Source organism: Lycium ferocissimum, chromosome 10 (genome assembly GCF_029784015.1).
Source record: "Lycium ferocissimum isolate CSIRO_LF1 chromosome 10, AGI_CSIRO_Lferr_CH_V1, whole genome shotgun sequence".
NCBI lineage: Eukaryota > Viridiplantae > Streptophyta > Magnoliopsida > Solanales > Solanaceae > Lycium > Lycium ferocissimum.
Window position 1 is genome coordinate 45,717,829 of NC_081351.1, and position 25,134 is coordinate 45,742,962.

General features: G+C 37.7%; 3 protein-coding genes and 1 pseudogene across 3 annotated transcripts; 2 read left to right on the plus strand and 2 right to left on the minus strand.

Annotated features, from left to right (window-relative positions):
* The first annotated feature begins 1,688 nt into the window (after positions 1 to 1,688).
* LOC132034067 (replication factor C subunit 2) lies at positions 1,689 to 9,137 on the plus strand. The gene is made up of 12 exons (XM_059424288.1): positions 1,689 to 1,857; positions 1,964 to 2,042; positions 2,856 to 2,935; positions 4,088 to 4,207; positions 4,301 to 4,370; positions 4,432 to 4,505; positions 6,265 to 6,385; positions 6,506 to 6,568; positions 7,165 to 7,224; positions 8,021 to 8,146; positions 8,223 to 8,306; positions 8,847 to 9,137. Exons 1-12 carry the CDS (start codon positions 1,814 to 1,816, stop codon positions 8,943 to 8,945), a joined length of 1,020 nt encoding a protein of 339 aa, XP_059280271.1. The 5' UTR covers positions 1,689 to 1,813; the 3' UTR covers positions 8,946 to 9,137.
* A 2,871-nt stretch (positions 9,138 to 12,008) lies between these two features.
* LOC132035524 (uncharacterized) lies at positions 12,009 to 12,852 on the plus strand. Its single transcript, XM_059425819.1, has one exon. It carries the CDS (start codon positions 12,070 to 12,072, stop codon positions 12,580 to 12,582), a length of 513 nt encoding a protein of 170 aa, XP_059281802.1. The 5' UTR covers positions 12,009 to 12,069; the 3' UTR covers positions 12,583 to 12,852.
* Positions 12,853 to 19,913: 7,061 nt separating this feature from the next.
* LOC132034959 (uncharacterized) lies at positions 19,914 to 21,803 on the minus strand (annotated as a pseudogene).
* Positions 21,804 to 24,200: 2,397 nt separating this feature from the next.
* On the minus strand, positions 24,201 to 25,013 carry LOC132034960 (uncharacterized). The gene is made up of 2 exons (XM_059425283.1): positions 24,671 to 25,013; positions 24,201 to 24,511 (listed from the first exon to the last, which is right to left on the minus strand). Exons 1-2 carry the CDS (start codon positions 25,011 to 25,013, stop codon positions 24,201 to 24,203), a joined length of 654 nt encoding a protein of 217 aa, XP_059281266.1.
* Positions 25,014 to 25,134: the final 121 nt, after the last annotated feature.

A 25,134-nucleotide genomic window follows, 5' to 3' on the forward strand; every position in this document is an offset into this window, starting at 1 on the left:
TATATACACATGACCCAATTTTTAAGTCCATCCGCAGAACAGGGAGATTTCCCTATTCATACATGAGTGTATTTGATATCCAATTATTCAACTTTAATTATCCTGGTGAGAGTTTGGATATCTAATAAACATATTTGTTGTGGTGAATTATTCAGCTGGTGAGAGTTTGGAATATAAACATAGATGAGCAAAAAATATACAATATAGTAGCATTTAGTATTATGCTATTTATATTCTCTAAGAAGAAAATGCGTCCAACGTTCTTAATTAATAGGAAGTAGTAAAAAAGTTCTACTTGATCGATATTGTCTCTTACATATGGTGTCATAGCTTGATGGCTCGTTTCTATCCTATATTTAGAGAAGCTATGATGTTCTCCTAATGGTTTGAAATTTCATTCTCCTCCTGCAATCTTAGAAACTTTTTATCTAGTATTCTATCAAGGTTACAACCATTAGACTCAATTGACAGATAAATTGGAAAGCAACTAGCCTACCTAGAATACATAATTAATTACTAGACGGATTGGCTGGCCATGAGTTTACCTTAGCTCTAGTTTTATGACACTAGTGGCAACACGTGACAGGTGAATCATGACATGAATTTCAAAGAGTTACATGACGGCCAGTTGATAATTTAGGTGCTCAGTATGCCTCAGTAAGTCTTTGTATGAAGAATTAAACTTCATACGGCGGTCACAAGCTGTACGAAATAAATGTTTGAACATTATAGATCGGTGAAATCAATTAAAGCTCCTGAAGAAAAGAGCCGTCTACGCTGCAGAGAATTGGGGTCATGACATAGCTTCTGACTGTAATTTTATTTTTACTTTTAACTCTATATAATTCACACGCTCATGCAACTATGCTATAACGGGATAATCTTCTTATCTGTACTCCCTATCAAAGCAAGCAAAATCATAATTAACTTCAACTCTGAATGTGTGATACTTGTAAGTTGAAACAAAAATACTTCAGTCTTGTCTGTATTGACTTGGTGGCCCACATATTAGTGTGAGTTCATTTGCTATTACTTGGTGGCCAAATTGAATCTCGCGATATCTCCTTATTGAACACTCCTTGATTTAGGTAATTATGAGGGGCTTGATTCGGCATCATTGCTTCCTTTATTCTTACATAAACTCCAAGTGTAATTGTAACTATTTGGCCTTTAAGTACTTTTAAAAACTCTCCCGAAGTTTTGTCATCAAATATAAGGATCTTGGTATAGCAATTGGCACACACTTAGCCCATTCAAAAGGATGCTCTTGAACTTTTGACCCCGCCTATCTCATGGTATACCTTCAATGTCAAGGGTGTCTAACGGAACGGAACAAAATCAGTGGGACGGGCAGGACGAAAACTTAACAGGATAAGGAGGACCGAGACAGACAGAACATTAGGTTCATCCCATTCCACTAAGTTAATTGGACAAGGATAGACTTAAGGGGATCGATAGGGGGACCAGGATGGAAGCGACACGAGATAGGGGGACGAAACACTAGTCTCATCCGATCCCACTAAGCTTACAGGACGGGATGGGACAATACGGTTCGTTATCGGGATAGGATATCCCGTCCATTAGTAAGTATGACAAAACTCGTTAAACTTAAAGTTTTGCAAGCCGGTGAAAAGTTAAAGACCACTGAGGCCATCCTTGTAAATCATCTCTTAATTGATGGTCAAACAAATGGCTATTTTGCCAATTTTTCCCGCGTTTTGTGGCCTAAATCCTAAGTATGTAATTGCATAAAAATCACATATAAAAGCCGTTCTTCTGCCCCGCCGAGCGGGAAAGAAAGAGGCATTCTACTATGGCGCCACTTATGCAAAGCTCTCAACCATGGGTCGAGAAATAGTAACATTCTCTCCTTCCCAATTAAACTAAGACTCCTATATTTGCACATTTCTTTTGTTTTTTCCTTTCTTGATTATGTAACTATTTGAGTTTCTACCATTTGCAGTCGACCGAAACAAGTTAAGGACGTAGCTCATCAGGATGAGGTCGTTCGAGTCCTCACCAACACTCTCGAAACCTCTAACGTAACCAAATTCCTTCTATTTTCAGTTTCATTATTTGATTGGTTTATTGCTAAGCACATTATACACTTCTTAGGGTTTTTCTCTTTTCCCTAAATTTTCTGTTTGTGTACACCATCAACATACAAAATTCAGCATTTAGGGCACCTTATTATGAAGAAACACTTGTAATTAAGTTGTACATAAACCTCGTTATCACTGGCATGAAAATCTGTTTTAATTGCTCAGCGTAACCAACTTCCTTCAATTTTGAGTTCTATTTGACAATTTTATGCTAAACAAGTTGAACACTTGTTAGGGTTTTCTTTTTCCCCTAAATTTTGTGTTCAGGAATTGGGAAAATTACGCTCTATGTCTACTAGGAGAAGATATTTACGCATTTTGAGTTTGTAAACCTGGTTTTAGCCCATAATTGTGTATAAACACCTTTTATACAAGGTTGATACATTATTTATAATGTTTGCCCCAGATACAATGTTGTATAATATTGTATAAACTGAAAATATGGCGACGTGGCATAATATTTTATGTTGGGCTGTATATTTTTGAAAACTTCCCGATATTTACTGTGTACATCATCAACATACAAAATTCATCATCAACATACAAAATTCAGTATTCTTTAGGGCACACTACTATAAAAAATGCAAGTAGTTAAGTTGGACATAAACCTTGTTATCACAGGCATGAAAATTTGTTTTAATTGCTCAAGTTGCTTGTAATCTTTTTACTATTTTCTTTAGAGCCTTTAGGGTTTAGTTTTGGTTGCTAAAGTGGTGATTTTTACGCTTCTTTTTTTTTTTTTTTTGGGAATAGTGCCCGCATATGTTGTTTTATGGTCCGCCTGGAACTGGAAAGACGACGACTGCTCTTGCCATTGCCCATCAACTTTTCGGGTATGTTGTTTATGTCAAATATGGATTTACTTTTATATTGCTATAGTTAGTATTAATGTTATTTTACATAATTGTAGTTCTGGTTGAGTTGATTATGGATAAGTTTCTATTTGTCTGATTACTGAAAATCATTTTGTATTGTAGCAAAGAAAGGATTTTTTGATGTTAATATCATTTAGCAAATTTTTACTTCGGTGGAATTGATTATGATTAAGTCTCTACAAATCTGATTCCTGGAAATCCCTTCTGGGCGCTCAACGACCAATTGTGCTAGTCACTACTTTCCATTGGGGTTGAGTTTCTATCTTACTCTGATTCTAGCTTAGCAAAGAAAGTAATTTTGTTCTTCTGCTAAAATTTGATTCGAAATTCAAGTGAAAAGAGGAAAAGGTCTGGAACTTTTGAAATAATTTCACTACTTTTGGAGCAATTTAAACTCTCCTTTTGTTTTCAAAGAACAATATTGAGTAATAATGGAACTTTGGGACATCTGTTTTCTTTATACTTTTTTTCTAGAATTGGAAAAGACTCGAACAGCTGGCTCCCTTGCTTAAATTTCTAGGACCTGCATTTAAGTTCTAGATTTTCATCTCTGCTGCCAGCTTTTGCTGTATTTAGGTGTCTTCACCTAGTCAGATTTCTACATGCATGTTCTCTCCATGATTCATAGACAAAGACAACTAGGGTTGTGTTGTTTAAAAGCATTTGGATAAGAAAAAGTATTTACTTCCTTGATTCAATGTTCATATGTTGTTTAAGATTTTAAACAGTACTTGAGGAATGTAGAACGTACAGGCCTATTGGTTTTTCTAATCCCTATACTTAGTTGTAGTGATTCTTCTGGAACCTGTCAACTAAATGTAACAAGTTTAAGATACGAACGTTTCCTTCTTTGAACATTTTGATTGGTAAAATCCTCCATCTGACAAGAATCTTCTCGGTGGGTTTCCTTGTGAGCTTCTTGTGCCGTTTTTGAGACTACTGGATACATTTTCCCTTGGATAAGTGGCTATTCATATCTTCTGACATTGAAGAGAAATCATATTGTCAAACTTAGGCCTAATGAGTTTCTGCTGTTTGGTTGTTTCCTTTTTCCTGCCATACTTTCTGTATGTACATATTTTCATCTTCTAATGAATTCTTCTTTGACAGACCTGAGCTGTACAAGTCGAGGGTATTGGAGCTAAATGCTAGTGATGACCGTGGTATCAATGTAGTTCGAACAAAAATTAAGAACTTTGCTGCTGTTGCTGTAGGTTCTAATAGGCAAAGGTAAACTTTCGTCTTGTCTAGCTAAGTTTTTAACGCATTTTAAGCCTCTCTTTACTTTGTTGTTTAACAGCATAGCTTACTTACTCATTTCAGTGGTTATCCCTGTCCACCTTTTAAGATCATAATCCTTGATGAAGCAGATTCAATGACTCAAGATGCTCAAGTGAGTTGCTTTACTTTTACTAATAAACTATGCAAATTTGACCTAACACTTGGGTTTGCAGAATGCCTTGCGACGCACTATGGAGACATATTCAAAAGTTACAAGATTCTTCTTCATTTGTAATTACATCAGCAGGTTTGGTTTCATTCTGCAATTGTTCGATCTTGTTGATATTTTCTGTTTCTATGTCTTTCCAATTTCCTTTGCTCTTCTTACAGGTCTGTTTATTGTAGAACAGATAGATTGATTATTGTGCCCCTGAAAGTCAGCTTTACTGTTTCTGTTATCATTTTCGTGATGGAAGAAAATAAAAATAAAGAAGAGGTGTATATTCTATGATCTGCACAATTGTAGAATTGCCGTCATATTGCCAAAATCTTAAATAATTAAATAATTCTGGAAGCTGATTAAAGGCTTTCGTGAGTTCCATATAAACAACTAGATCAAAGTTCTATCTTGAAGTGATCCTTGAATAGTTATGGTGAAACTCAATTGAGTTTTCTGTTTTAGCTATTTTTTTCCTGTTCTCTCCTAGGTATAGGAAAGCTGAAACAAGCTCAGTGACGAAAGTCGATTATGTGGCTAAGTGGAATTAGTATTTCGTATCATACTTCTCTGTCTATGGAATCAACCTTCTCTTTTCACTTGAAATGCATTTTGCCTAGTTACAGCATTTGATGAAATTATTTTGCAAACAAAACTTGTGCTGATGCTTTTTTTGGTTTATTTGTTTGTGGCATTGTGTTGTGAGGATTACTTGAGACATTAAATAGTCTAACCGCAATGTGAATATTGGCGGATAAGTGCCAGTATACCAGTGCTATCAGTTTCATCCACTCTCTTTCTTTTACAAATTTTGTGCCCCGGCTTTCTTTTTTTCAGTTTGGTCTTCTTTAAGCTGTTTGGATGGTATGAGTGAAGTAAGACAGTTTGGAGTGGAACAAAATTGTTTCACTATGATTATAGGACAATTTTATCATGATGAAACTGAGATATGAAGGGCTAGTTACAACATTGTTTTCTATTCTATGGTATTATAGAGCACCAGTATGTGTAGGAAAAATAAACACATTAATCATAACTACTGCAACCAAAGATCGCGTTTTTGGCTTGAGAAACTATGTATCTGAAGCTGTAACTAGATGCCTCTGCTGTCATGAGTGGAATCTTTTTCCATAAGTTTGGGATTTGCTAGATGGGAAAAAGGTGCATCTGTGTTTTGACTTATCTAGCCATTACCATATATATTTGTTTGGAATAAATGCAAGTTTTAAGATGAACGCCTCCCAAAAGTCATTTTTGTTAAAAGAAGAGATATTTTAGTTTTTTGAGGATTGACATTTGTGCTCATTTTGTGGTCAACTTGAGAGATCTTTCAAGCTTTCTGTTGTATGCCCTTAAGCTTTAGGAAGGAATAGGGAAGATAATGATAATATATCATGGAGAGAAATTGTATCGAATGCTCAATGCTCTTCGCTGGCTTATGACCTTCTGGTCTTGTCATGTCTTCCCTTCTTGAATAATGATCTTTTTTTCCTTTTCCACCTTTATGCTCAAGTCATTGGCTTCTAACACTATCCTATTTAAGAAAACTTAACTTTTTTTTTTTTTTAGGAGGTTTATGAAACTTAGTTACCAGTACATAGTCGACAAGAACCTACCGGCATTCGCCATACGAATAAGTTTGACTTAATCATTTGTTCATTTACATGAAATAAGGGGTGGTTACGTGGATAATTTTTTTTCCCCGAGGCAAAAAATACTTTCTGTTGTATGGTGTTTGCTTTTTTCTTTTCTTATAAGTAAGCCATTTTCTTTGCTGACGTGGTAAGTTATTGATCTGAGTACATTATTTGTAGAGCATTAATAAATTGAATAATCTTCTTTGGTGTAGGATCATAGAGCCACTCGCTTCCAGATGTGCAAAGTTTAGATTCAAGCCACTTACTGAAGAAATAATGGGCAGCCGAATATTGCATATTTGTAAAGAGGAAGGTCTTAATCTAGATTCAGAGGTTTGGATGTAGTAACTTGATTCCTTGTTATAAAAGCTGTTTGCTTTCTTTCATTTAAATGATGGTTCGATTGTCACTTTGGTATTAAGCTATATATAGGAGTGTCTTATCTGATTGCAGGCTCTTTCTACCCTCAGTTCCATTTCTCAAGGTGACCTGCGAAGGGCTATAACATACTTACAAGTAAGATGAATTTTCTGCCTTCTACATTTTTCGAATAAAAGGAAAAGAAGCTAAAAGAAATGCTGGTTGGCTTAGCAAAAAGAACAAGAAAAACACCTATAAAAAGAACAATTCTTCATGAATCAGAAGAAAAGATTTTGCTTTTGGAATTGCTATCTTCACTTAAATTCAAGGCAAATGTTGCTTATCTAAAAAAGGCAAATGTCAGCAGAATTGGTGAATGGAAATTGTAAGAAGAATTGTTCTAGATTATATATTTGGATTATGTAGTGGAAAGAACAAGGATAAGAACTGTATATGCAGTTTTAGTTATCTTCACTGAGATGAAAAAATACGTAGGACTGAAGAAGTAAGGGAGTAGTCTCATTTATTGATAGCGAAAAAAAGGAAAGAGTGGGAGCGTCGTATACATAACCAATATCTTAGTGACAGTTGTTAAGCTATGAGTTCTAGAATGCAAATGAAGCTTTCTCTATTGTTCTGTGGCAGGAATAAATTATATCCAATTTCAAGCCTGTCTTTTCTGACCATCTCTTATTTCCTGACTAGACTATCAACCATGAAAAATTGATTGGTAATATTTTAAATTGCTGCAGAGTGCTGCTCGGTTATTTGGATCTTCCATATCAGCAAAGGACCTAATTAGTGTGTCTGGGGTAAGTTCATATCTGGTTCTGTAGTATTAGTTTGATAGTCTTTATACCAACTAGGGGATCATCTGTATGTTATCACTAGATCAATGTGTTCATCTATTGAAACCTTTGGGATGGAAAATTGTTGATTTATGCTGTTGGGCGTTCGCCGCCGTTCGTCTTACCTTGATGTATATAATATATAAGTAGCTAGCAGTATAGATGTATTAGGACATTCTCCTTATTAATATTATCGTTTTTATGTGTCGTTCTAAGTTATCCCCTTTTTTCTCTTTTTCCAATGAAGGCTATTATGAATTTCAGCACCTGAGCTTTTGATAATTGGGCTATGCTGATGAGCTCAGTCTGAGAGAGTTTATTTGCCAGTTTTAGGAGGATGGTAGTTAATACTGAAGAAAAAGAAGAGAAGATATTTTGGAAAGTGTTGCTTGATTAGTCCTTTAAGCTCTGAGGATAAGATAATGTCTTTAAATATCTCAAAATGAGAAAGCAAGCATAGAATCCTTTTGATTGGTGTCAATATTTAAGGATTCTTAAATGAAAGTCTACAGATTCTAATATAGAACCTTGACAATTTCTTAATAATGCTCTTCAAATTAGAGCATGCATACTGTATACATATCTAAAGTCATTGCTCAATGCTCTACTGAGAAATTGTCTGAGTTAGCTGGCCCAATTCCAAGTTTGTCCACTTGCTCTACACTTGGGGGAGTGTAGGCCCACCCTTCTGCTCTGTTCCCACGTAAATGCTAGGGTTTTACACTTGTTTTAGGCACTGACGTGCAATTACTATGATCAGGTCATCCCAAATGAAGTTGTTCAGGCCATATTCTCAGCTTGCAGAAGTGGCAATTTTGACTTGGCAAACAAAGAAGTGAACAATGTCATTGCTGAAGGATATCCTGTTTCTCAGATGCTGTCTCAGGTCTCAATATCTGTTTATCATCTCATTTTACATTCAATTGTGCCAACATTTTGTATTAATATACTGTTTCTTTCAGTTGTATGATATAGTAGTTGATGCAGACGACATTTCTGATGAACAGAAAGCAAGAATATGCAAGAAATTTGCTGAAGCCGACAAGGTTATTCCTCTTCTTCATCTTACTTTAGTAGTATTATTGTTAAGAGTAATTATTATAATTTCTACTCATTCTTACATTTATATTTTATTTTTATTTTTATTTCCTCAGTCTGTCAAAGTATGATGGGTTTAGAACTACGAGGGTCAAACATTTAATTTTCAGCATCAATTTGTACATTGATTTCTTAATTTGTAGGCAAAGTAGAATTTGTTTCGCACTTGGAAATGGTTTGTAAAAATTGTAGCGGAAGGTATAAAACTTGTTTTGACTCTTTAAATGGTAATAGTGTTTATAATATTAGACGAGTATTATTTTGTTGGTTTTTTTTTCTTTTTTTTGAAGAACCGAGTACTGACTAATGTATAGTTGTGTGCTATGAATTCTGTATATTGATTAGTGTCATCTGAAGCTTTCCCCATGAATTAGAGTTCAGCTTTGCCTTTTGGGTTTCGAATGTATCAGCATCATAGAATTGACTGTACTTGGCAAAGTTAGCTGAACAATTTACAAGGATGTGCTTATCGTTTCCTTTTTCTGCAGTGTCTTGTTGATGGAGCAGATGAGTATTTGCAACTTTTGAATGTTGCAAGCACCACAATGCAAGCGCTTAGCAACATGCCGCAGGACATGGTATTTTGAATTTGTATTCCGCTATGAACTCTAGGAAAGTCACGTTATCGACGGGTTATTTGGTTTATTGGAAATCCTTTGCTATGGTTTGCTTTCTAGTCTTTGCCTCATGAATTTGTCTACTTAGTAACGGCTTATATTTGCATGACATTGACCTATAGTTCGATTAGATTATAAGCAAAATTATGTGGTTGCATATGGCATCAGGGTCTTCTTTTCATTTTTATATGACGGCGTTTGATTGGTCATGAAATTTAAAGCAAGAAAAAAAATTCTTTAGGCACATCAAAAGTACCTTTAAAACTTGGGTAAACCCGTCGAATTTTGCACCAACCCGATCAATACAAGATATGTCTTCCACACACACATAGTTAAGTGATAATCATCTTCACTTTAATTTTCAGTATAGAGATTCAATTTTTTGGTTTAGTGTGAACATAGTGCGAATAAGTATTTAATTAGAATTTGTGGTATTAAATATGTCATTGATATTTTTATCGCTATAAGAGCACGTCATTAATTTAAAGATAAAAATCTCAAATAGAGGAAAGTGGAATATTATTCTGAAAACATATTAATATGAAGGCTGAATGCATAAGCAGCCGCTCAAACTTGTTCATTTTTTTCATTTAGGCACCTGAACTAAGTCTTGTTCCTATTGAACACTTGAAATAAGATAAATTGTTTCACTTAGAAACAAACTGGTGACATGACACAGTCCGTGTAATACAACAATTTTGAGCGCGTGAGAGAAACTGTTAATCCTTTTCTGAATATTTTTCAATCCCCTGCTTCTTCCTCTCCTGCCACCATAGCTCTAGTGGTTCACCTCCTCACCGCCACTGTGCCTCCTTCAACACCGTATAAATTCTTCAAATCAGCATATTTGCTTCCTTGCTTTGTCAATTGCTGTCTAATATCAGTGCTTCCAGATCTTTTGATTATAGAAACACTCACATCCCAACAAACAAAGAATCATCCTCACAAATGTTTAGATTGGTTTGTCAAAATTCCTCTTCATACCATCCATTCATATCTAAATCACTGTTGACTTTATTTCTTCCACAAGCTTATTCTTTCATAATCAGATAGTAACATAGCAACAAGAATATGAAGAGTGCCGGATGCAAACAAAATTAGACACGGCGAAAATATGGAATTCGACTTCCAATTTTTCCTCAATTTCATTCACACTGAAGCCAAAGTGATTGCCTCTGTTGTCATCATAAACTCTCCAACCCTTTTAATTATTGCGGGTGGGATTTCCTCTTTCTTTTATTTATGTTCATAAAATTAATTTATTACGCTTGTGCACCTGGAAATTGGAATAGAGGTGCGACGACGGGAGGTAAAGGGAGAAGAAAGAGGCAGTGCAAAGTGGAATTAATGATGTATTAGTTTTAGGGAATTGGTTGATCATGAGTTGGGTAGTGACGATCATGAGTTGTCAAAAGCTGGATGGTTGATTTTGTGTTTGAACCACACGCGCTCCCCCATTTTGGCTCAATGTAAAAAATGTGTTCAATAGACATATTTAAACAATACATCAAGTGTTAAATAGAAACAAGATTTAGTTTAAGTGCTCTAAATAGAAAAAATGAATAAATTTGAAGGGTTGTTTATGTATTCAGCCTAATATGAAAGAATACATATAAAATGAATAGAGTCACTCATTAGTCACTTTCAATCAACAGTATCAAAGTTAAATTGACTTTTTGGTCTCTCTAAGAGCTCCATTTTTAGTTCTACTAATTAAGTAATGTTTGTTAACACTCCCAATCCTCGCGGCGGATTTGGATGGACCTGTTTATTGTCATTTTGTCATGCGCGAGCCTAAAGTCCTGACAAGATGTTTGTTTGACTCTTGATTACTTTTATTCAAATCTACACATAATGCCCTTATATCATACTCCTTTCCACAAGTCTTGCACAAAATTATTGAGACAATGTCATTTTTAATTCCAAATCTCAAATCCGATTTTCTAAATTAAATCATATGCAAATGTTTCTTATCAAACATCTTGAATTTTCCTATCTTCTACACTGTCAAGTGTCAATTTACTAACAAAAAGCTTAGAAAAATCTTAAAAGCTTATTCAGTTTCTTTAATGAGAGTTCTTATCTATTACATACATTCTAAACCAGAAAAACTCAAAGACCCAATTTATTATCTCAATACAGTTTTACTTAGTATTCATCTCTTCTTATAACATAAAATTCTCACCTACATGCTTTGCAGCAGACAATTTATTTATTCAACAACTTTCCTAATAATCCTATCAACTTAAAAGTGAATGAGCAATCAACACAGATAAGATATTACTATTTGCGTTTATCTAACAACTTTAGCTAATAACTTGATATAATCTTATTAAAGTACTTCTGAAATTGGTAAACATAAGTTCCCGTTTGATTTCATTATAAAGAAAACTAATACTCCGACACTCCGTATTTATATTATTTTCTTCATTTGTTGTTCAAAACTAGGAAAAGTCAAAACATAAAGGATGGGTGATTTGTCCTTGTTGAATACTTGAATTAATTATATAATTATAAGACAACCACAAATAAATTTTTACAATAAACATTATTTAGTGATCTGATTAAAAAAAATTACTCTACTATAACAAGTTAAATTGTACATACAAAAATCTACATCATCCATATATATATATATATATATATATATATATATATATATATATATATATATATATATATATATACTCCTCCATTGGAAAATGAGATGGGTGGTCTGCATATATAGACTTGGACAATCGTTCTTTTGGGATTGAGTTAGGCCGCGATCCATTCTTTTCACATTCCAATTTATGTAACGATAATATTTGATTTGTAGTTATAAATCATTTCATTACGGTAAAATAAAAAGTTTACAATTATATTATTGGAATAGACTAAAAAGGAAAGTACACATAAATTGGGATAGATAGAGTTATATTGTTAAGCCTATATTTAGCCGACATGCAGTTATTTGAATTCCTAAAACAAGGGTCCATCAAGCCCCCACTCGTTACGCCTTTGATCATGAAATCAGTCTTTTTCTTCTTCGCTATATAATACACCCGCCCAAGAATGGTATTGGAAGGAAAAAATACAAGTGTAAGTTTAAGAAATGGAAATTGAAGCGGATGAATCATTTAAGAAGGCTGGAGCTGTTCCATTTAAATGGGAAATCCGACCCGGTGTACCCAGGCTCCAATATTCACAGCCATCACCATTGTCGGACGAGATTCCAGAAACCCCACGTAAGCTAAGACCTCCACCAGCAGCTAGTTTCAGTTTCCAACCACCAAATCCGGAGCCCCGGACCCGATCTTTCCGGTCAGCTCCACGGGCACGCTCCGAAAGGCACTATCTGCTGACCCGACCCTCTATGGGAGTTGTTGCATCAGATGGTTGCTTTCCGTCTCCATTGCTGAAGAAGAAGAAGAAGAAGACTGGACCCGAACCCGAATCCGAAGCTGATTATATGTCGGATCTTGAGACGGTTTCTAGATGGTCTGTGTCGACCCGAAAGTCTGTTTCTCCTTTTCGTGACTCACTTTCGTCTTCGTTTTCGTCACATGAGTCGTCGCCTAGACGACCTGTGAGTGATGCTGATTGGCTTGGCTTTGCTCTCTTTTAGAACATCACACTATCTTTCTTTCAACACAAAAGTTTTTTTTGCTCTTTTGTGTCTATATTTCCTTAATAAATGTAGTACTTAGTAGTTTACTGTATAAGGATGAGGGACTTTTCTTTGAGTCGTGTAGTGGAGTCCACAGTGAAATGGAATCGGTTATGATTCAATTGACGTGGAGAATAAGTAGGGAGCGCGAGAAGTAGCTGTTTATGCCTTCAAATACAAAATGAGGGTAGCATAATCCAGTGAATCAATCACTTCCTTTTGTTTTCATTTGAATATATATGACGTACACACAGTTGGGGAAAAAAAAATTCATACTTAAGTTAATTACATATCCAGTAACACACAACAAATTACATTTAAAATCTTGTGTTGTTTTCAGCATGCTATCTATCTCATTTCTATTTAGTACTATGTCATAAGAGATATCATTTGCTTGTAGTTATACTGACATAGGGCATACGAGGATGAAATGATAATAAGATTATCTAGTGAATATATTTTTATGATAAATATTTGGTTCATTGGACTAAGAGTATATATATATAGGGTTGGATATATTTGATTTAAGTTTGATACACTTTTATTTTTAAATTTAACATTAGCTTTGTCAAAAGAGTTTTGGAAAAGGACAAATATGTTATTTTGTTATTTTATCACCTGATTAGTAATTGCGTGATTGTTATCTCACATACAGTGTGATATAAAAATATTACTACAGTTATGGAATAAACAAGTACTCAGGGATTATCCCCGGATTGCTGTTCTCACAAAATACTTTTATAAAAACGCTTTGAATAAGAAGCAATTCTCAAAATAAGCTTGATCAAACATGTTCATCCTGCTACCATCTTAGCTCGGCACGTTTAACAATGAATTGCCACAAAGAAGAATATGTAAAAATGAACCATACGAATACTTCACCATTCTTCTTTTGGGGTGAATTGTTCATCATTGCCACGGAAAAAAATGGAAAGAGAAAAAAGTTCTTCCAAAAATAAGAATAATAATTTGGAATAATTTAAAATTTCAAAAATAGTGGTTGTGGATAATTGTCTGGCTCCTCCGCAATTAAAGGCATCCTAACTTAATTCCTCATGCTCCTCAATGATTTGAATGGCTGAATGGCATGCCAAAGCAATTGTACTACCCACATTATTGCAATTGCAAAGTCAACATAAGCGACTTTAAAATTTATAGCTAGTCATAGTTTTTAGGACTGTGCAGCTCAATATTTAGTCATTAGTCATGAGGACTACAGAATCCAGCCCACACAAACCCCCTCCCCCCCCCCCACCCCACAACCCCACTTTTTTTTTTTTTTTTTTTTTTTTTTGGTAACGAATATTTGAAAACAGGAATTTGGTTATCCTAAATTTTTAGAGATAAATATAGTTTTGATTCGTCCATTATACAAAGTAGTAATTCTTTTCTCTCTTGGTTCCTTTTATGACTTTAGACAGGTAGCTTCAATCTGATTGAGCTTCCATATTTGGACTAATCTTAAACTGGACTAGCACGTTTATCCCCAACTTAAAGATTTGGCTTATCCAGAGGGGTAAATTTACCTTATAGAATTCTTTTCTTTTAAGCAAATAGTATGTTCACTAGATGTATCTTTACAAATATTACTATTTCGCCTAAAAGAGTTGAGGACGAAGACATGCAAATATTAGATTATCGAGCGAAATTGTCAAGATTAGCCAACTTGGTTTATTATTTGGCGTAGTTTGCAATATTCGATAAACTAATGATTGAATGTAAGTGAGCAAATTGTATATTTCTAAACTTTTCCCATATAAAAAGTGGATTATAGAGGAGCAGCCATAACCTTAGAGCACGTTTGGCAAAATTATTTTTGCAAATCGTGTGAAATTACACAATTTACTTTTATTTTTTATTTTTTATTTTTTTAAATAAATTTCAATGAGGCTTTGTTTATATCGTGAAACTGTGCACCCCCCCCCCCCCTCCTCCCTTTCTCCTCATCGGCCTCGTCCTCCATCTGCAACTTCATCTTCCCTAAACCCTTTCTTTTTTCCAAAAATTTGATACTCCATCTACTTTGTGGAATCCCTTCGAAGTAGTTTCTTCGTCACATTGTTATCAACAAATATATCTTGAGGTGTTAATATTGTGAATCGACGAAGATTTGGGCAAAATTAAACTAGGGTTTATGTAAAATACAAGAGAGAGGAGAGAGAGTTTTCAGGAGCTTTTCCTCTTTTCATTCTCTCAAAAACTAACTTGTCCCAAGTGAAATAGGCGAGTTATATGTATCTTTGGGCCAAAGTAAAATACAAGGAAAATAAATATACAAGGAAAAATCTGTACAATGAAAATGGGCCTAACTAATAAATAAATGGCAGCCCAAATGTCCACTGCTATGTAACTCCAACATCCCCCCTCAAGTTGGAGGGAGGAACCACTCGACTTGCAGTAAGAACCGTCTTGCTTTGTCAAACACTTAGTAAACACGTCGACGGCGAGAAGAAGTAGGAACATGAGGTAGGGATATAAGGTCATCGACTTTGTACGAATGAAGTGGCAGTCCACTTCGATGTGCTTGGTCCATTCATGAAATACCGGGTTTTTAGCAATGTGAAGAGCAGCAGAATTGTCACAAAAAACAGGTACAGGTGCTGAAAGAGTGAGGCCAAAATCACCTAACAACCTATCCAGTCAGACAAGTTCAACAACGACTTTACTCATAGTCTGATATTGACCTCGGCGGATAATAGTGAAACAACGACACCTTTTCGACTTCCAGCTAATAAGGCTACCTCCCAAAGAGACACAAAAACCAGAAACAGATCGACGCGACTCGGGGCAAGAAGCTTAGTCACTGTCACAGTAAGCTTGCAAGGAAAAATCAGGGGAATTGTTGAGAAACACCCCCATGTCGTGGGTGCCCTTCAAGTGCCTCAAAACATGTAGAGCAGCAGACATGTGAGGGACACGAGGAGTCTTCAAAAATTGACTCAAATGTTGTACAGCAAAGCAGAGATCAGGTCGTGTATGGGTGAGAAAATTGAGTTTGCCAATCAAACTCCTATAGGACTCGGGTTTAGGCAAGATATCCCTACTGTCAGACCTTAGCTTAACACATAGTTCAAGAGGAGAAACAACACTAGAGACATCAGTGCAACCAAATTCAGTAATAAGATCAGAAACAAATTTCTTTTGATGGAGCAGAACTCCTGAAGGGTGATATAGGATTTCAATACCTAAAAAACAGTTGAGAAGCCCAGATCTTTTATCCGGAATTGAGCATCCGAAAATTGCTTAAGTGCTAAAATCTCACTAGAATCATTACCAGTCAAAATTATGTCATCTACATACACCGCAAGAAAAACAGTAGTAGAATCTGTGTGCTTGATGAAAAGTGAATAGTTATTGAGGGAATGAGAATATCCCCTTGAATAAAGGGCTTGAGACAGCTTGGCATACCACTGTCTTGAGGCCTGTAGCAGCCCATACAAGGACTTTGAAGTTTGCAAACTAAAAGGGAAGCATACTAATCAGACTTAGGATAGTCAACAGAAAGGCCAGGGGGAATCTTCATGTATACCTCTTCATCTAAGTCACCATGGAGAAAGGCATTGTTGACATCTAATTGGAATAGAGACCAACCCTTTTTAACAGCAAATGCAACCAAACACCTAACAGTGCGCATTTTGACAACAGGGGAAAAAGTTTCATCAAAGTCAACACCCTCAACCTGAGTATCACCTCTCACCACTAGCCTAGCTTTATACCTCTCCACAGACCTATCAGCCTTGTATTTGATCTTATACACCTATTTACACCCAATAGGTTTCTTTCCCTTAGGCAGCTGAATAAGTGACCAAGTCTTATTAGCTTCTAGAGCCTCAAATTCCTTTCTCATAGCTTCCTGCCAAGCAGGGCTGGCAGCAGCCTGAGTATAAGAGTGAGGCTCAACATCAAGTGAATGAGTAGCAGAAAGGGAAGTAGAACTAGAGCCACTGAGGAAAGGTGGAAGTTGAACTACAAAATCTGAGAGATGGGAAGATAAAGCATGAGATCTAGCACTTTTTCGAACATCAGGAACTGAAACAGTAGGGGAAGGGACTAAAGCAGGTGGAGCAGAAGCTACAGGAGGAATATTGAGGGGTTGCTAAAACAGGTGATGCAGGAGCTGCAGGTGGATTACTGGAAGGAGTTGGTGATGAAACAGGAACTGGATCATCAGCAAAGGGAAAGGATTGATGAGAAGTAGAAGAGAAAGCAGGAAGTGTGTAAGGGAAAATAGACTCATAGAAAACTACATCCCTAGACACCAAGAAAGACTTAGTAGACAAGTTGTACAATTTGAAACCTTTCTTACCAAAGGGATAACCAATGAACACACAAGGCAAAGCTCTTGGATCAAATTTAGCCCTATCACACTTAGGGAAAGTATTGTAACAGAGGCAGCCAAAAGGTTTCAGATGTGAATAAGAGGGCAAGGTGCCATAAAGTTGTTCGAAAGGAGTTTTATGATTAAGAACAGTGGAGGGAAATCTATTTATAAGGTAAGTTGCTATGAGGATGCAATTACCTCAAAATTTTGTGGGCAGTTTGGATTGAAATAACAGTGCTCTGGCTGTCTCAAGTAAATGCCTATGTTTTCTCTCCACTACACCATTTTGTTGGGGTGTATGAGAACAACTAGTTTGATGGATAATGCCATGATTTGAAAAATATTGTATGGCAGTGTTGGACAGCCCAATTTCCAAGGCATTGTCACTTCTTATAGTCTTAACAGTTTGCTTGAATTGTGTTTGGATCATGGCTATGAAAGCTTTTAGTAAAGTGAAGGCATTACTTTTAGAGTTCATTAAATGTGTCCAAGTAGCTCTACTATGATCATCCACAATGGTAAGAAAATACCTAGCACCAGAGTATGTTGGAGTATGGTAAGGGCCCCATGTATCAACATGGATAAGGTCAAACATGGAACTAGAAGTAGAAATGCTAGGAGAAAAAGGCAACCTGCTCTGTCTTGCTAAAGGACATACAGGACAAATGAAAGACTGTCTAGGAGATAAGACACCAGAAATAGAGGAAATGGATTTCATTTTTGTAAAAGGTATGTGGCCCAGTCTATGATGCCAAAGCACATCATTTTTATTCACATTATTCGTATTTACATGCTGCACATCAATACAGGGAATTATAGGAACAAAATGTAAAGCACTCCTAGTAGGTGCAGCTATGCTAGAAACAGGCTTAGTACCAGTAGAAGAATGATGCACATTATCAGAAAAAGCAGGGGAGGAATTAGAAGGAGTAGGCAGGAGATTCTTATCCTGAAGAAGCTTATAGAGTCCTTGGTCCAATTTACCAAGAGCCAGAAGCTTCCTCATGGAAAGGTCCTGGATAAGAATACAAGAGACAGAAGTGAATAAAACCATGCAATGAAATTGCAGAATAAGTTTGTGCACAGAGACCAAATTATACTGAAATGAGGGAATATATAATACATGATGAAGTACTAAGGAAGGGAATAGGGTAACAGAACCAATAGAATTAACCTTTGCCTTGTACCCATTAGGCAAGGTCACCAAATAAGGGACAGGAAGGGGAGTAAGGTTAGAAAGGATGGTTTTGTCAGATGTCATGTGATCAGTGGCTCCACTATCTACAATCCAAACATTCTTACTAACACTAGACAACAAGCATGTGTGAGAATCACTATTATAACCAGGCATAGAAAAAGTATCAAAGGAGAAAGTACTACCAACAAAATTTGCAGATCCCATCACAGTGGCAGGAGATTCCGAAGTTGAACTAAGCTGGTTGCTTTGAAGGAGAGAGATGAGCTAAGAGATCTGCTCTTTAGTCAAACCAGGGATGGAATTTTGTCCCTCTGGTACAGCACAATTTTGAGGAACAACATGAAGACCTTGAGGTAGAACACGAAAAGTACTAAAGTCCCCAGTAGCAGTTGCAGCCATCTTCTTTCCGTTGAGCTTATAGTGAGCTGGATAGCCATGGAGCTTATAGCACTGGTCAATCAGATGATCTGGTTTCTTACAGTATCTACAAAAAAGACTTGCTTTGGACTGGTCAAAATCAATTCTCTGATTATATTGTGGTGCATGAGGCCTAGGTGGCCTAGGATTCATGTTTCCAGAGGAAAATGCAGGAGGAGGCCCCTTGGTGGTGTATGAAGCATTAAAAAAAGCGACTTCGGGGAGCCATTTGAGGAGTATATTGAACCTGCCTCTGATTCTCATCTTGAAGCAGTATGTTGTAAGCATCATCAAGATGAGGAAGAAGATTCATCATAAGTAGATTGCTTCTAACTCCTACATATACCTCATTTAGACCCATAAGGAATTGGTAAAGTCTATCCTCCTTTTCATCCTTTTCAATACCAGTTTTAGCAGCATAAACACACGAGTTACTATGATTCTTACGCATAGTTCCTAGTTCATTCCAGTATTTCTTCAGTTTATTGAAATAGGATGCAATATCAAGAGATCTTTGCTAAGTTGAGGCTAACTCTTTCTTTAGTTTAAAGATCTTTTTGCCACTAACAATCCCATACCTACGTTCTAATTGTTTCCAAATACTCTCAGCAGTTTCTGAGTATTGGACGCTTTCAGCAATATTTGGTGAAATGGAACTGGTCAACCATGAAATGACCATGTTGTTACACCTATCCCATTGACGTATTTTTCCAGATGTATCATCAGAATTAGGTTTAGGACAAGTCCCGTCTACGTAACCCAACTTGTTTTTCGCTGAAAGAGAAATTACTATTCCCCTCTTCCATCCCCCATAACCACACCCAGAAAAAGGAGTCTCGACTAAACAAGTACCGAAATATCAGAAGAATGAGAACGAAAAAGGGCGGAGAAGGTTCAGGAGAATACGTAGGGTTCGTCATTCTTTAACTCGTAATCTCAAATCAAAGAATCATACGAGAGCGATAAAAACAACGAAGAAAAAAAAACTATTATCAAATCCAAAAGAGATGAGGGTTAGGGTTTCCAATTTTCTTCTTTGACTCGAAGAAACAAGCCTTGTTTACCAAAAATCACATAAACTTCACCAAAAACGAAGACAAGCACCGGAAACTATCTTCGTTTCACCGAAAAATAACTCCGTTCACCGAAAAATATCAAAAAAAAAAAAAAAACAACAACAACATACCCAGTGAATCCCACAACGTGGGGTCTGGGGAGGGTAGAGTGTACGCAGACCTTACCCCTACCTTAGGTAGGAAGGCTGTTTTCGGAAGACCCTCGACTCAAGAAAAAGCATAGAAAAGGTCAGATACGGGCAAACAAATCAAAGCAATTATGAAAATGAAAACAATAAAAGTAAATAAGCCATTATAAACTAACAGATACTCGCAGAAATCAAGAGACAAGAAACTATAGAGCAATATAACTACTCGTAAGAAAGGATAAACGCGACTACCTACTAGCCTTCTACCCTAATATGAGTCCTCCATACCCTCCTATCTAAGGTTATGTCCTCGATAAGAAGGAAATGCGCCATGTCCTGTCTAATCACCTCTCCCCAATACTTCTTTGGCCTACCTCTACCTCTTCTGAAATCGTCGCTAACCAGCCTCTCGCACCTCTGCACTGGGGCATTTGCATCTCTCCGCATCACATGCCCAAACTATCTCAGTCTTGCTTTCCGCACCTTGTCTTCCACTGAGGCTACTCCAACCTTGTCTCGGATGACTTCATTCCTAATCCTATCGCTCCTAGTGTGCCCACACATCTATCGCGACATTCTCATTTCCGCCACTTTCATCTTCTCGAACATGAGATTTCTTGGATCTGGTCAACACTCGCCCCATACAACATAGTTGGTCTAGCCACCACTTTGTAGAACTTGCCTTTAAGTTTTGGTGGCACCTTCTTGTCACACAACACTCCGGAGGCAAGCCTCCATTTCATCCACCCTGCACCAATACGGTGTGTGACGTCATCATCAATTTTCCCATTTCCTTGTATAATAGACCCAAGAGACTTGAAACTACCTTTATTCTGTATGACTTGGGTGCTAAGCTTCACTTTCACGTTAGCCTCATGCACTTTATCACTGAACTTGCACTCCAAGTACTCTGTCTTGGTCCTACTCAACTTGAACCCTTTAGACTCTAGAGTTTGTCTTCAAACCTCCAGCTTAGCGTTAACTCCACTGTGAGACTCGCCAATCCGGACTATGTCATCCGCAAATAACATACACCATAGCACCTCACCTTGAATTTGCCGCGTCAATCCATCCATCACTAAGGAAAATAAAAATAGGCTAAGAGCTGATCCCTGGTGCAACCCCATTACCACTGGAAAGTGCTTTGAGTCTCCTCCCATAATCCTTACCCTAGTCTTAGCCCCATCATACATGTCCTTGATCGACCTAATGTACACCACAGGTACATCTCTAGCCTCTAAGCATCTCCATAAAAGCTCTCTCGGCACTTTGTCATATGCCTTTTCTGGTCGATATATACCATGTGCAAGTCTCTCTTCCTCTCTCTATACTGCTCCACCAGTCTCCGTACAAGGTGAATAGCTTCTGTAGTTGAGCGCCCCGATATGAATCTGAACTGGTTCTCTGAGATAGACACGCCTTTCCTCACCCTCATCTCCACCACCCTTTCCCACACTTTCATAGTGTGGCTTAGCTCGATCCCTCCGTAGTTGTTGTAACTTTGAATGTCACCTTTGTTCTTGTACAATGGAATCGTTGTCCGCATCGCCATTCTTCGGGCATCTTAGCCGTCTTAAAGATGACATTAAATAACTGAGTTAACTACTCCAAACCTGCCCTGCCTGCAATCTTCCAAAATTCCCCAAGAGTCTTATCGGGCTCGGTCGCTCTTCCCCTACTCATCCTACGAACAACACCCTTAACTTTCTCAACCTTTATACTCCTACAGTATCTAAAATCACGACACCTCTCGAAGTACTCCAAATCTCCCAACACAATATCTCTGTCCCCTTCGTCGTTCAAAGTTTGTGGAAGTATGACCGCCATCTCCGTCTAATGAGAGCATCCTCCACCAGTACCCTGCCATCCTCGTCCTTGATGCACTTCACTTGATCCAAGTCACACGCCCTTCTCTCCCTCGCCTTGGCTAGTCGGTACAACTTCTTATCCCCGTCTTTGTCCTCTAGTTCTGTATACAGGCATTCAAAAGCTGCTGTTTTTGCCACCGTGACCTCTAACTTTGCCTCCTGCCTCGCCATCTTATACAATTACCTATTCGTTCGCTTTTCCTCATCATCCTTGCTGTCTACCAACTTCGCATACGCCACCTTCTTTGCTTCCACCTTCTCTTGAACTTCTCCATTCCACCACCAGTCCCCTCGGTGCCGACCACGGCTACCCTTCGAGACCCCCGGCACCTCTCTAGCTGCTTTCCTAATGCAACTAGTGCGTCCTATCCCACATGTCAGTCGCCTCCCTCTACTCTCGCAGGCTCCCTGTCACACCTCATAGTCGGGTACGTGAAATCTATTGGGCAGTAGTGGTTAAGTCTAGACATGGCGCATTCATCTCATGGTTACGAGGGTTTGAGTTCATATAATAATCTATGGAAGACTCGGGGACCAAGCAAATCAAGGAAATTAAGTTTGTCGAAAAAAAAATTTTGAAATAGGATTTTGAGTCAACTTTGGAGGGGCATATCTCCATGTGTATTAGGAGTTTTAAGGTGTTTCAAAATCCTAAAATGAAGTTCGTCAAGTCTAGGTTATAATGCAACAAACCGCTCGTCGATAGGATATCGGAGTAGAGAATTATAGCCGTTACAACCGAGTCGATGAAGCGAGAAACGAAGGCTAAGATCTTGCTACAGTGCCGCCGCCTCAGCCCCTATATAAAGGGTTAAAACCTCATTTTTTTTCATCCAAAACTCTCCAAAAATTTTCAAAAAATTCAGCTCCAAAAAGGCTCTCAAATATTACATAGAAGTGAGGATCTTGAGCAAAATTCAAGCTCCGGAGTACTAATCGAAGACCGGACAACTTGTAATCGCGATTATCATATCGTTTTGTGTTAGAGTTATCTTGGGAACAAGTGATTATTGAAGATCTTGCCACTTTAGTAAATATAAGGTATGAATCCCTGAATTTCTTCCTTTATTAACCTTGATCAAGGAATAGTTGTAAGAATAAAAGTCATAATTTGTTGTGTTGAGGTTGTTGGCTTATGGATGAAGTTTGAAGAGAAATTTGTATGAAAAATATATATATATAATTGTCTTGTGGAATGTTTAGGATGTTGTTGTTAATGTTGTTGGTATTGGTTGGAAGTTGTATTAGCATTTGGAGGAAGTCGACGTTATGGGGAGGTCTTTGCCCAAATTTTCGTAACCTAAATTTAGTCTTCCATAATTAGTACTTATGAGTTGATGGAAAGGCGATGAAAATATGATTAATGATATATTTCTCGATATATATATATAGGCTCGGGTGAAGGGCAAGCCTCGATATAAGGAATTCTTTAAGTGGTGGCTCGACGGATAAGGTATGTAAGGTGTTCGCTTCCTTCTTTCTTTGGCACAAACCCAACTAGAACATGAACATAAGCGTTGCATAACAACTCCACTCCATTCCTATGCTATGTATTTCAATCTTAATGCCTTACTTATTTGATTGATTCTTACCATATTATCATGTTTATCACCATTAAGCTAATTCCTTGGATTCGATACGAGCTCCATAATTCATTCGGAGGTTATGACCTTATGTCACTCCGAAAGGCCGTTGTTACTTCACTGGCTCATTATGCATGGTATATATGTATGTATGTACTATTTTATTACACCGAGCCGCGTTATAGTCGGCCGGGCATGGCGCGTAGATGCGCACGCGCCCGCTGCGATGGGCATGTTATGATATTGCCCGGGACGCGGGATAATGATGATAACACCGAGCCTTAATGGCCGGGCATGATTTTACATATATGACATCGAGCCTTACGGCCGGGCATGGATACTATCTATTACCTACAGATATATATATATATATATATACATATATATGAGCATACAAATGATTTTATCATGCATTGCATTTTGTGCCATTTCCAGATGTTCGGTTTTCTTTTGCCTATATTAATGTCACATTTTATCTTAATTATGTTGTTTCCCTCCTGCCTTACATACTCAGTACTTTTATCCGTACTGACGTCCCATTGCACGGGACGCTGCATTTCGTCTTTAAACTCTACCGTATTTATCGAGGAGCAACCCCGCAGGACTCTCCGATCCGGCGGTGTTAGCAAGTGCCCTTCTGGGACTTGTTGTCTTTTGGTATTTTTTCGCTATTGTAGTATATGTTCATATGTACACTCTTAGAGGCTCATAGACATAGTGGGATATGTAAATATTATGTATGGCCTTGTCGGCCTTGTTTTGGGTTCTGGATATCTTCTGATAGCCTTGCCGGCTTTATGATATACTTTATGTTGTGGCGACCTTGTCGGTCTGCAGATATATAAATATGTGTTGAATTATCGGATATTTCTATGTTGGGCCTTTTCTGGATGCAGGTGGTCTTTGAGTTATGGTATATGATGTCCAAGTAACTGTTAAGTCAGGTGGTTTTCGACCTACGGGTCGGAGCCGGTCATACTCCTCATTAGGGGTGTGACACTTCCATAGCCCTCAACTTCTCCCCCATCTCCAGGGCACCTGTCATGGTCAAACTCCCCCATTTGATCCTTGGCCTGTCATCCATGACCCTCTTTCTCTTCCTCATCTTGATTTCCAAATCCATCACCAAGAGCTTATGCTGGGTCGTTAGATTCTCACTCAGAATCACCTTACAGTCTTTACAAAGACCTTGATCATCCCTCCTAAGGAGTAAAAAGTCTATCTGCATCTTAGCCACCGAACTACGAAAGGTTACCAAGTGCTCCTCCTTCTTAGGGAAACTCGAATTGGCTACCACTATCCCAAAGGCTTTTGCGAAATCCAACAGTGCAACTCCTCATCCGTTCCTGTCCCCGAAACCACAACCTTCATGCACATCTTCATATCCCCCCAAAATTGATCTAATGTGCCTATTGAAATCTCCTCCGATGAATAGCTTCTCAGTGGGCGGTATACCTCCCATCATCTCGTCCAAATCCTCCCAAAAACGTCTTTTCTCCTCCTCGCCCAAGCCCGCTTGCGGCGCGTAAGCACTAATAATGTGCAAAATAAACCCTCCAACGACCAGCTTAATCTTCATCAACCTATCACTGACCCTCTTAACCCCTACCACCTGGTCTCTTAAATCATTATCTACTAAAATGCCTACCCCATTCCTATCCCTCGACCTATTTGAGAACCATAACTTATACGTGTCCACATTTTTAGCCCTGGATCCTACCCATTTAGTCTCCTGGACACAAGCTATATTAATCCTCCTCTTCTTAAGAATCTTAACTAGTTCGATGGACTTCCCCATTAGAGTCCCAATATTCCAAGACCCTACTCGCAGACTAGAGACTCCCTTAACCCACCTACCCCCTCCAACCCTCACCCCCGTCCGAGAACATGACCCTAGTCCACCATTGTTTATCAAAGCC

What these genes read in the sequence shown, in the direction of transcription:
- LOC132034067 (XM_059424288.1), top strand. Translation starts at nt 1,814, where the DNA reads ATGGCGCCACTTATGCAAAGCTCTCAACCATGGGTCGAGAAATA. An exon ending in GTAGGTTCTAATAGGCAAAG is followed by an intron (nt 4,208 to 4,300) that starts GTAAACTTTCGT and finishes TACTCATTTCAG; the next exon opens with TGGTTATCCCTGTCCACCTT. An exon ending in GGGCTATAACATACTTACAA is followed by an intron (nt 6,569 to 7,164) that starts GTAAGATGAATT and finishes AAATTGCTGCAG; the next exon opens with AGTGCTGCTCGGTTATTTGG.
- LOC132035524 (XM_059425819.1), top strand. Translation starts at nt 12,070, where the DNA reads ATGGAAATTGAAGCGGATGAATCATTTAAGAAGGCTGGAGCTGTTCCA.
- LOC132034960 (XM_059425283.1), bottom strand. Translation starts at nt 25,013, where the DNA reads ATGGGGAAGTCCATCGAACTAGTTAAGATTCTTAAGAAGAGGAGGATT. An exon ending in TTTGGACGAGATGATGGGAG is followed by an intron (nt 24,512 to 24,670) that starts GTATACCGCCCA and finishes CCTTTGGGATAG; the next exon opens with TGGTAGCCAATTCGAGTTTC.